At 50.6% G+C, this 10,386-nt stretch overlaps 1 protein-coding gene across 16 annotated transcripts in view; it reads right to left on the bottom strand.

Annotated features, from left to right (window-relative positions):
- Window positions 1-10,386, bottom strand: part of MB (myoglobin) — an 18,730-nt gene that overhangs the window by 7,618 nt on the left and 726 nt on the right. For 3 of the 16 annotated variants that reach the window (XM_039877824.1, XM_039877822.1, XM_039877823.1), the window contains one exon: window positions 2,428-2,530. The exons of 3 other annotated variants lie outside the window; for them this stretch is intronic. In XM_039877824.1, the coding sequence (XP_039733758.1) occupies window positions 2,428-2,522 (95 nt within the window). In that variant the 5' untranslated portion in view covers window positions 2,523-2,530. Of the gene's footprint in view, window positions 1-2,427; window positions 2,531-3,281; window positions 3,423-4,157; window positions 4,284-6,508; window positions 6,692-6,742; window positions 6,837-7,403; window positions 7,421-8,237; window positions 8,319-10,114; window positions 10,259-10,386 lie in introns of those variants that run through there. 10 more of the 16 variants (XM_039877832.1, XM_039877829.1, XM_039877828.1 and 7 more) reach the window with 9 other exon arrangements.

The raw sequence follows: 10,386 nt of genomic DNA, 5'->3' as shown, positions 1-10,386 counted from the left end.
CATCATACACATCATCACCTCCATCATCACCTCCATCATCACCTCCATCACCACCTCCATCTCTTGTCACCACCTTCAGCAGCACCAGCAGCAAAATCATTAGGATCAGGAATTCTCAGTTCTGCCTGTAGCTGTCGTTGGCTGCCTGAGACTTGTGGACCATATTTCCTCCCTGTACCATGAGGAGTACTGGCCACCAGCAGTGATTTTCAAATTTTCATGGCCTTGAAATCTTTTGTTCAAAGGCAAAATTAAAACAGAAAAGGTTTAGGCAAGAGAAGGCAAGGCAGGAACCTAGAGCCCACTCAGCAGCCCTCACTCCTGGAACCAGATTCTCCAACTGTCCTTCCAGCTTTTATCTTTTAGAACTTTATGATCATGTACTTGCAGTGAAGCCTCCGTATTTTATTAACAGGTGCAGCTGAACCGAACTGCCCTTGTTTATAATCAGAGCATAAGAAAAAATGACCTTTTGAAGGTCAGTAAGAAAGCCCAAGTTCATTATCTGGAGCAGAACCAGGAGGCTAGGCCCCACAGAGGCGTTGGCCCTGGGAATTAGCATCCTCTCTCCTCCCCGTCTCCATACCCCCAACACTGAGAAGGCAGAACCAGTTGTCATGGTCTCTGCACGTCCTACAGCCTAAGACATGATAGGGCATCGGGCCTTCCGGGGCCTTAAAGGGCCAGCAGCCTTAGGCATCACATCTTGTCCTTGGCTCCTGGCCCCTGGCAGTCTCTCTGATCCACCCTGGGAAGGGAGAAAATATTTCCCCTGATGACACAATACCCCAAGTCTCCTTCAAAACATACAACAGCGTCTTGGGGCTGGCAACCCCAGATTATCTTGGAAAGACCTCTACTCTGCAAACGGGTCTCCCACCCTTACCACCTGCCTCCTCTCCAAAAACGGGAGGCTTGTGAATTTGGAGCATGCCAAGCCTGGGAGCAGGAAGGATCTCACAGACCAAGGCAGATAATCTCATCACTCCTCAAATAGGTAAATAAGACCCAGAGAGGAACAGTGACTTGTCCACGGTCACACAGCAAACTGGTGGCTGAAGAGTTGATGTCCACTCGGGGGGAGCTTTTGTCTAATTGAATAGGACCTTTTGCAGCCCCAGCAACCAGATGACAGAGACAGGAGCAGAAAGACATAAGAAAATGCCCCGAGATCCCTTTGAGGGTCAACAGAGAACTTGACCATCCTTCTTCTGGTGTTTCTAGCATGGATCACCAAGGGCTCAGAATCTGGATAGCGGGGCAGGACCGACTACCCTCCCCAGACGCGGGAGCTGGAAATGGGTGAAACCAGAGGAGACCAAAAGGGCATGTGAGTGGGACACGAAAACCCACTCAGAAAGAAGGAGAAACTCATTTGTAAATTCAAGCACGAAGGACATTCACCCGTGGCATCCCCTGGCCCCTTCCTCTCAGCTGCAGCAATGTTGATTTACATACACCCCATTAGGGATCTGACCCGCACTAGCTGGGAGCATGAGAGAAGGGGCCAGGAGAAGAGGAGCGTCGATCACCATTTGGGGCGGAGGGCGAAGGGAAAATTCTACTTGTGAGCCGCAAGCCATCCTCTATTTACAAAACTTGGATTTTTTTTGTTTGTTTGTTTGTTTCTTCTGGAATCCCTTGCTATAGAAAGCAAGATGTGTTTGGAGACCACACCACTCTGAGCTCTCAAATTCAAGACATACTCAATGTCAAAAGTTACTAACGGGCCTTTGTCATCTGTTTTCTAATTATAATACTTTAAAGGTCACCTGGCTGGGTTTCATTTATAACAGTTACTAACGTCTACTGGAACTCACCGTCTGCCAAGAACTGTGCCGGGCCCCTTACTGCATCATCTTACTTAATTCTCACTTCTACTCTATAATATATATATATATTCGGATGTCCCCCCATTGTCTAGAGGGAGGAAATCGAGACTCAGAGAGGTCGCATACCTCCCCAAAGATCACGCAGCTGCTCAGTGGCAAAGCCATGTCTCATCTTGAAGGCCAGGTCTTAGCCTTGACACTTTACAGACTTTAACAGACTTATGAGTCTGGGGACATCGGTCCTTTCTCGTTTTTTTTTTTTTTTTTTTTGTCCTCATCCAATAAGTGAGGCGGCTGAATAAGGTCTTTTGGGGTCCTTGTAAACTCTGACTATAATTCCTCTTGGGTTCTAGGCATTCAGGGTTTGATCATAAAGCTTCTCCCAGATGCTGACATAGGTGTGAGATGGATCCCCTTTCCTCTCTCGACTCCAATCCTCGACAATTAAAAGCAAAGGAGAATCAAACGGGGGTGTTAACAAACTCAACGAACACAGCCAGCTGGTCAACCCTGGGACACAAGTCCCACCTTGCAGGCAAACACACTTGATCTTTGAGAAGGAGATGACAGGGGCAATGGCATCTCTTCCTTTTACCTGATGAGGACCTCTTGCCCGTGGCCCGGGATGTCAGCCTCCACCTTCCCCCAGACGTTCAGCACCAACTGCCATTCTCCATCGCTGAGCCCCATGGTGTGGTCTGCAGAAAACAGGTAGAGCAAGTGTGGGCTCACTGGGTGTCCTGACCCTGACAGCTGGGGTTTGAGGCCGCCCGGCCCCAAAGGGATTTTATATCTCCCCCGATGCTTGACACAGATCACTTGACAGCTCGCTCGTTTCCCCTCCCCCTTCATGCAGGGGTCTAATCTTTTCCTTTCTCCAGCCCTCACATGGAAGCTATTTTGGGGCAGGTGCCATTGTGGGGAGGTAGGACAATTCAGGCCATGGGGAGGTGGGGGTGGTTGTGTGTGTGGAAAGAGTAGGGAGGAGGTCGGGCCACTGTCTGAAGTCTCAGAAGCCAACAGAAAGGGCACCGCCAAGGCCGATGCCAGCAGCCTGAAACCCAACTCTCCCTGCGGTCAGCCATTCCAAGAGGAGCCGTCATGTTTCTAAGCTTGGGCAGCAGGTGCCCAGGCTGGCCCAGGGGCAGTCCTGGCCCCGAGAGTCTCCTTATCTACATTCTGCTCACTTTGTCAGAATGCCCCTCACCCAGCCAGAAGTAACAAGTGGCCAGAAGCCTAGATGGTTTCCCACTTGAGCTGGGCAAACCCAGGCAAATCCATAACCTCTCTAAGTCTGAGTTTTTCCCACTTTACCCGGTAAACTCCTGGCTTCGTGGCCTTGCTCAGATAGTTCCGTCTGAAACATTTTGCTTGCTGCGCCCCCCTCAAGGCACAATTCATTGCTTTCTCCTTCCATTTGTTTACGTGTGGTCCTGTTGTATTGCGTACCTCACTGCACAGTATTCCTCACTTCCATTCCAGCTCCTCCGTTAGTATAAGGACAGCCGATCCAGAGTCTTTGCTGGGTGCCAGACCCTACTCCAAGCACTTCATGTTCGGTAGCTCATTGAATTCCCCCAACAGCCCTATCTGATAGATACTGACATTAGCCCCATGCAGTCGAGGGGAAGTTAGGAGAATGTGTCATGGTCGCACAGCTAGTCTACGGAAGAGCTGGAATTTGAACCCAGAAAGCTGCGCCCCTGAGTTTATGCTCCTGAACACCTTATTTTGATGTTCATGTGGGCAGGGGCTCTGTCTTATTCATCTGCATGCCCACTAGACCTCACACGGTACCAGGTTTGAATTGAATAAATGATCATTGAATAAAAAAGACGGACGACTCTGCAAGGAAAGTAAGTGAGGATGATTGGTCTTTTCTATTTATTTATCATCCATCCATCCATGATCCATCCCTCCATCCTTCCATCCACTCACCCACCCATCATCCATCACCCATCCACCCACCACCCATCCATTCATCATCTACCGTCTGTCCATCCATTCATCCAACACACAGTTATAGAGTCCCTACTGTGTGTCGGAAACTGCCACATGCTGAGGACAACAAAACCAAGTGAAACCCTTCCCTGTGTTCAAGAAACTCCCAGTATCCTTGGGGAGATAAGTAAGAGAAATAAACTTCCAGTATAGTTTATCTGGTGCTATGATCAACACGGAATGACAGAGGATGCTACAGTTTACGACGTGCCTCCTTGGGCAGGACTATATCTAATCTTCACAGTGGCCCTGCCAGGTAGTGAGCATCGCCCCATTTTATAGCTGTGGAAAAATGAGGCTCAGAAAGAACAAGCAAGTGCCTACCCCGTGCCAGGCATAGGATCAAAAAGGAGGGCACCTCTGAGAGGGTCTGTTCACACCCTCAGCAGCTTCAGCTCCTATTTCTGGTCACTTACGTCTGGTCACCAGCAGTGTGGCCTGCAGGACAGGGCAGGGCAGATTATTATCCCACCCGGCTGTAAGGAAACAAGGATTTGGAGCAGAGCTGCAACTCAAACCTGAATCTACTGCTCCTCTCCCATCTCCAGCCCCCTGAGTTATTTAGGGACAACCTGAGTATTTGAAAACTCATCAACTCATTACTAATGCCAAAGTGTTTAATGTGAAGCTGTCACCCCTTGGCAGGCACCCCATTAAGTGGAATGCTCATGAAAACCTGCGGCTTTGAAGTTGACAAACCTCTTAAGTTTTACCATTTAAGCTTAATAGGAAGGAATCGACTGTTTGTCCTTACATCTCTACAACAGAACAGGCGTTACCTAATGGTCGCTATGGCTACCTGGAGTCGCCAGCTCTGTTTGGGGACTATAATTATCTCTGTGACAGCCTCTGACTGGTGGGGCATTCTGCCTTTATGTGCAAAACTTTCTGCAGCCTTGCATGCTTGTGTCACACACTCACACGTGCATGTACACAGAGGCGAGTCGGTTTGATACCCAACGGGGCAGAAGTGGATCCCCACAAGTCAGACCCGCCCCTTCCTCTTTTTCCCTTTCATATCACAGATTCCTTATCTGAAAATCTGAGACTTAGAGAATCATCCTCAAGTCTTCAAATTCTGGAGTCTTGAGATCCCAGAATTAGAATTCTAGAGAGCCAAAGTCTTCAACTTGTACCACTCTAGGAACTTGGGTTCTAGATTCCAGAATCATAGAAGGCAGAAAGAGAGAAGTCTAGGATTATACGGCCATAATATCTTGAGGCTAATAGAGGCTTTACGATGGTATCTTGTCTAAGTTCTCACTAAATACAGGAATTCTTCCTACAAATCATCACCTAGCATCTGCTTAAATACTCGTGGGAGCAGTGAGCTCACTACCTAAATCTTTAAAGGGTCTTTATATTGAACCAAAATGCATCTTTCTGTCATGCTCGCCCCCTTGTCCTGGCTCTGCAGGCTCCTTGGGGATGCAGAGGATCAGCTGAGTCTTTCGCACAGGGGAAGCTGCAGGCTGACCTAAGAGTTTTCTTGTCCAGACTAAACATCCCCAGGACTTTAACGTACCCTCCCCCGGCAAGGTAAACCAGAAGCCCGTCTGGTGGGAAAAGACCTATTCTGTGATCTTCAGTGTCTGGCAGCCCGCGCCTCTCATCACTCACATACACAGAGAGAACTCCCTAGCAAGGGGCTTCCAGCACCCACCACACAGGTTTGAGTCCCCAGGTGGCTCTGCACCAGGCTCCTCTCTTGCAAGGGCAGTGAGTTCAGCCTGTGTGACCTGGGAACTACGAGCCCTCAGGCAGCCGACAATCCCCCCCAGTGAATCTGAGGGATTATGCTTTAAGATGCCACGGAAGGGGATCAAAGATGGATCCCTCTTTAAAGCCAGGGATCCCCTTGACCTTGACCACCGCTCTTCCCCCTCCTCCTGGGAACTTCGCCTTTGGAGGCCGGCCTGGGCTGTGCCTCCCTCCCGCCCCCGCTCAGTTTGCTCCTTCCTGGAAGAGTCTGCCCTCCTGGCCCGGGGCCAGGCCAGACTCAGAGCAGGGCTGGGGCCTGGAGCCTGCAGGACCTGCCTGAGGCCCTTGATGGGGCGGCGGGATCCCCAAGCTTGCCTCAGACCCCACACAGGCCCACCACCCACTCCTCCCCAACCTTCTAGCAGACACCATACTGGTCATGTCTCCCCTTCTCCCCAGCTGTCCTCATGGAGCCTCCAGCCAGGTGGCAGGGCTGGGGGTGGGGAGAGGTGTCTTATAGCAGCTGGGGAGAGGCACAGGGAACTAAAAATACAGTTCCACAGCAAGTCCTCACCTCTCCCTGGAGGCCCAAGGGGGTTAGATGGAGGAGGTCTGGCAGGGACACAGGATCCCAATATCCCAGTCGACAGGTGTAGCCTGGGGACGCAGCCTTGCTTTCCCTCCTCTTTACTCCCCAGCCTTGGAACGGCTCCTCCAACCCCACCTTGCACCTGTCACCTGGATGGAGCCCAGCCCCACCTCCACGGCCTCCCCCCAACCACGTGTCCCCCCCCACCACTCCAGTCCCATCTGACGGAAACAGCTCCCCCTCCAGGAACCTCGCCCCTCATTCCATCCCCTTCCCAGCAGGTGCGTCCTCTTGCCCCTCTGTGTTCCTCATCTCTCTCTGCTTCGGGGTGCAGCTCCCCATTGGCTACCCTGTGAGCTTCCTCAGAGGCAGACACTGTACTTACGGCACTTCGGGGGGCACGGCCCCTCCTGGCAGCCCTTTCAATAGACACTTTTATAAGCTCCACTTTACACACGAGGAGACTGAGGCACACAGAGAGGTTAAGGAACTTGCCCAAGGTCACACAGCTAGGAAATGCCAAGCATGAAATTCGAACCCGGGCAGTCTGGTGTCAGAGTTTATGCTTCGCAGCTGGGAACTAGTCTAACTTTTGGAGTCTTCCTCTTCCCCCTCTCACCTTTCTGACAGCACATAGCAACAGGCCAGGTCGGTAAGCTCTTTGAATGTTTATTTTATTGAACCAAGTCATCCAGCGTCTTGGCTTCCTGGAGGCGAAGGCGGACAGTTGGAAGGCTGACAACTGGCTGGCCCTGCTGCCATCTAGTGGTGGTAAAGAGAAAAACCTCTATCTCTGGCTGGGCCGCTTCCTCTGTGCAACTTTGCTCACCCACTCGCCCTCCCAGCCAGCCAGGACGGGGCCTTTTTCCATCTGTATACACATGGCACCGACCAGGGATGGTTGTTAAGTTATTAAAAGATGAAGAAGACCTTGTTCTCAAGGGACTCAAGGCGGAGTGGAGGAAACACCCCAAAGGGTTCAGAAAGCAACAGAGATTCGAGCAGAGGGCGATGGGAGGGCAGAGAGGCAGCCGAGGCCCCCGCAGAGAAGACCTCCCGGCAGAGGCGATGATCGGGCTGGCTCTTACAGTGTTAGGGGGCACTCGGAAAGTTCTCCTTAACAGAGGTAACAGACCGTGTGCAAAAGCCCGAAGGGCGCAGGGTGCCCAGGGCCGGGGGTGCTGTAGGAGGCAAGGCCTCCTGGGAGAGCTCTCCAGTGCCAGAACCAGGGCGAGGGGACTTGGAGTGGACAGTTCAGTTCCACAAATGCGCACGCTCATGGCTCTGTCTGGGGTGGCCGAGGTGAACGCCACGCAGTCCACGAGCTTCAGGGGGCCATGGGAGGGAGGGCTATGTGAACAGATGCTGGCAGCGCTTTGTGGTAAGGACAGTGACAGAGGCAGTTAAGCATAGGGCTAAAAGCTTTGGAACCAGACACCTGGCTTAGATGCTCGGCCCAACCGTGTATTTTGATTTTTGTGGTCCAGGGAAAGCATCACAACTTTTGGGGGGGCTTTGGTCTTTTTATCTGTAAAATGCGAAATTTGAAAATAATTACCTATCTCAAATGTTGTCATGTAGATTAAAAGAGGGTGTGCACATACAGGACTCAGCATGGTGCCTGGTACACAGTCAGTGCTCAATAATTGCTCACTGTGATATAAGGAATGAAGGAATCACAAAGGAGGAAGTTATTAATTCCACCAAGGAATGTGTAACAGAGAAGGTGATGCCTGAGTAGGAATTTGAAGGATCAACAGAGGTTTCCAAAGTGAGGAAAGGATATTCCAGGCCCAAAGACCAAAACTTTTAAGGACATGGAAGTTAGTGTTTTAGGACTAGGTTTGGTTGCAGATGACAGAAAATCCAAAATAATATGGCTTCAACAAGAGAATATTTTTCCTCTTTCATATAGAAGTCCAGAGGTAGTGGTCCAGGGCTGATATGGAACACAACGGTGTCAGGAACCTAGCCTCAATCTACTTTAGTGCTCTGCTATATTACACACATGGCCTCTACCTTTTGAACCAAGATGGCTGCTTGAGCTCCAGCCATCATGTCATCATTCCAACCAGAAGGAAGGCAAAAAGGGTGAAGGAGGTCGTGCTCCTTGCCTTTAGAGACACTTTCAGGAAGTCATAATCAATACTTCTTCTCACTGCACATCACATGGCCACACCTCTGTGCAAGGGAACCTGGAAAATTTCCATATTCCATATCCCCAGCTAAAAATCGGGCGTTCCAAACAAAACAAAAACAAACTCACAGATACAGACAACAGATTGGTGGTTATGAGAGAAGAAGAGGGGCCAGTGGAGGGTGAAATGGGTCAAATAGATGGTGACAAATGGAAACTAGACTTTTGGTGGTGAGTACGCTGTGGTGTATACAGATATCAAATTATAATGCTGTACACCTGAAACTGACATAATGTTATTAACCAATGTTACCTCAACAAAAATAAATTTTAATAAAGTAAATTGAAACTGAAAAAAAATGGGACATCTATTACTTAGAAAGAAGGGAAGAAGGTAAATTGAATGTAAACTAGAAATTTCTGCCACAGGAGCTGTGAAAAGCATGGTCCATGCGGGGAAGCACAAATTCTTTGGTGTTTTGGTGGTGGAAAAAGTGAGGGCGGAAGCAATGGACGATGAGGCCAGACGAATAAACAGAGGCCAACCGCAGACGGCCCGGGAAGCCATAGGAAGTAAGGTCCCCCAGGAGCGCTGAAGGGCTTCAAGCAGGGGAGGGCTTCCCCCGGATTTGCTGTCCTAGAAACACCACACCAGTTGCAGATGGGAATAATGTGATGAAGGGGACAAGTTGGGAGGCAGGAGACATTTCTCCCCATCATTTTATTATACAAATGTTCGTGCATGCAGCAAAGCTGAATTTTTGCGTGAACACCGTATACTCACCACCTAAAGTCTACCACTGACATTTTACTAGTCTTACCACATATCTATCCATCCCTCCATGCATCCATCAATCTTTCTTATTTTTGCAGCATTTCAAAGTAAATTGCAGATGTCTGTCCAACCACTGCCCCCTAAATACTTCGGTATGCGTATCCTTAACAGGAGTTCAATATTTGCATTTTTTTTCTTTTGATGAAAAATTTCCATCCAATGAAATGCACATGCTTGAAGTGTATATTTGCAGAATTTTGACAAATTCATACACCTGTGTAACCCAACACCTATCAGGATACAGATCATTCTCATATGTAAGATGAGAATGTTCCCCATGCCCCTTCCTGGTCAATGCCGGCTGCCACCAACTCCCAGAGGCAACCACTGCCTTGATGTTTTGGGGTTTTCAACCGCAGATCGGTTTGGAGAAGGGAGACCTTTCAGAGCCTGCTGTGGAGCCCACATCTGGGGTGGGGCGGGGGGCCTGAGCAGAGGGAGGCAGGGCAGAGGGATAAAGAGGAGAGGGAACAGGCTCTGCAGGGAAGACTGGGGCGAGGGGAGTTGAGTTTCTTGCTGACGGACTGGGCAGATGGCAGTGTCATTTAGTAAGACAGGCGAGGCACCCGGGAGGAGACGGGTCTCCTTTGGGACAGTAGCATCTGCTGTCCCAAAGGCCACACCCTTGTTTTCCCCAAGGCAGCTGAGTAGGCATGGAGATGGCACGGGCGTGGATACCTCTGGTTGGCAGGGCACAGAGAGGAGCCCTCTCTCTGAGGGGGAGTGTCGAGGGCAGCCTCTACCTGGCAGCTCCCCCATCCTCTCTCCCGAGCATCCTACAGCTCTGCACCCTTCCCACTCTCTACACCACCCGCCCCTATCCTAATACCTCTTCCCTTTAAAATCAATCAAAACCCAGGTCTGAGCCACCCACAGCCCCTCCAGGGAGGGGGACATCAGCTCTGCTCCCCCCTGGAGAGGGCAGCGGAAGCAGAGACACAAAGTGAATCAGGGCCCATGCCGCCACCTGGAGCACGGTTGGGTTTTCTCCAGTCTGCCTAAAATCGCGCCTAACTCACCACGGCACAGAGCGATCGCTTTCCCCAAACGCATTTGGTCCTCGTCTTCCCATCAGCGGGACTTGAAAGCCCATCCGCGGAGTCCTAGCCCCAAACGCCCCGAGTTAAGCTGACGACCTGGAAAAGCCGGAGTTGACCCCAGCCGCACAGGGCTGGAGTGTGAGTTGGTGCAGAGGAAGTAGCAGAGGTCGCCCAGGAGAGAGTGTCCAGGGAAGAAAAGAAGGACCCTGGGGGAGCACCCTGACTTTTAAGAATTGGGAGGGGGAAGAGGA

The sequence above is a fragment of the Pteropus medius genome, unplaced genomic scaffold (assembly GCF_902729225.1).
Source record: "Pteropus medius unplaced genomic scaffold, Ma_sr-lr_union100, whole genome shotgun sequence".
In the NCBI taxonomy this organism is placed as follows: Eukaryota; Metazoa; Chordata; class Mammalia; order Chiroptera; family Pteropodidae; genus Pteropus; species Pteropus medius.
This window is presented reverse-complemented; position numbering and strand designations above follow the sequence as displayed.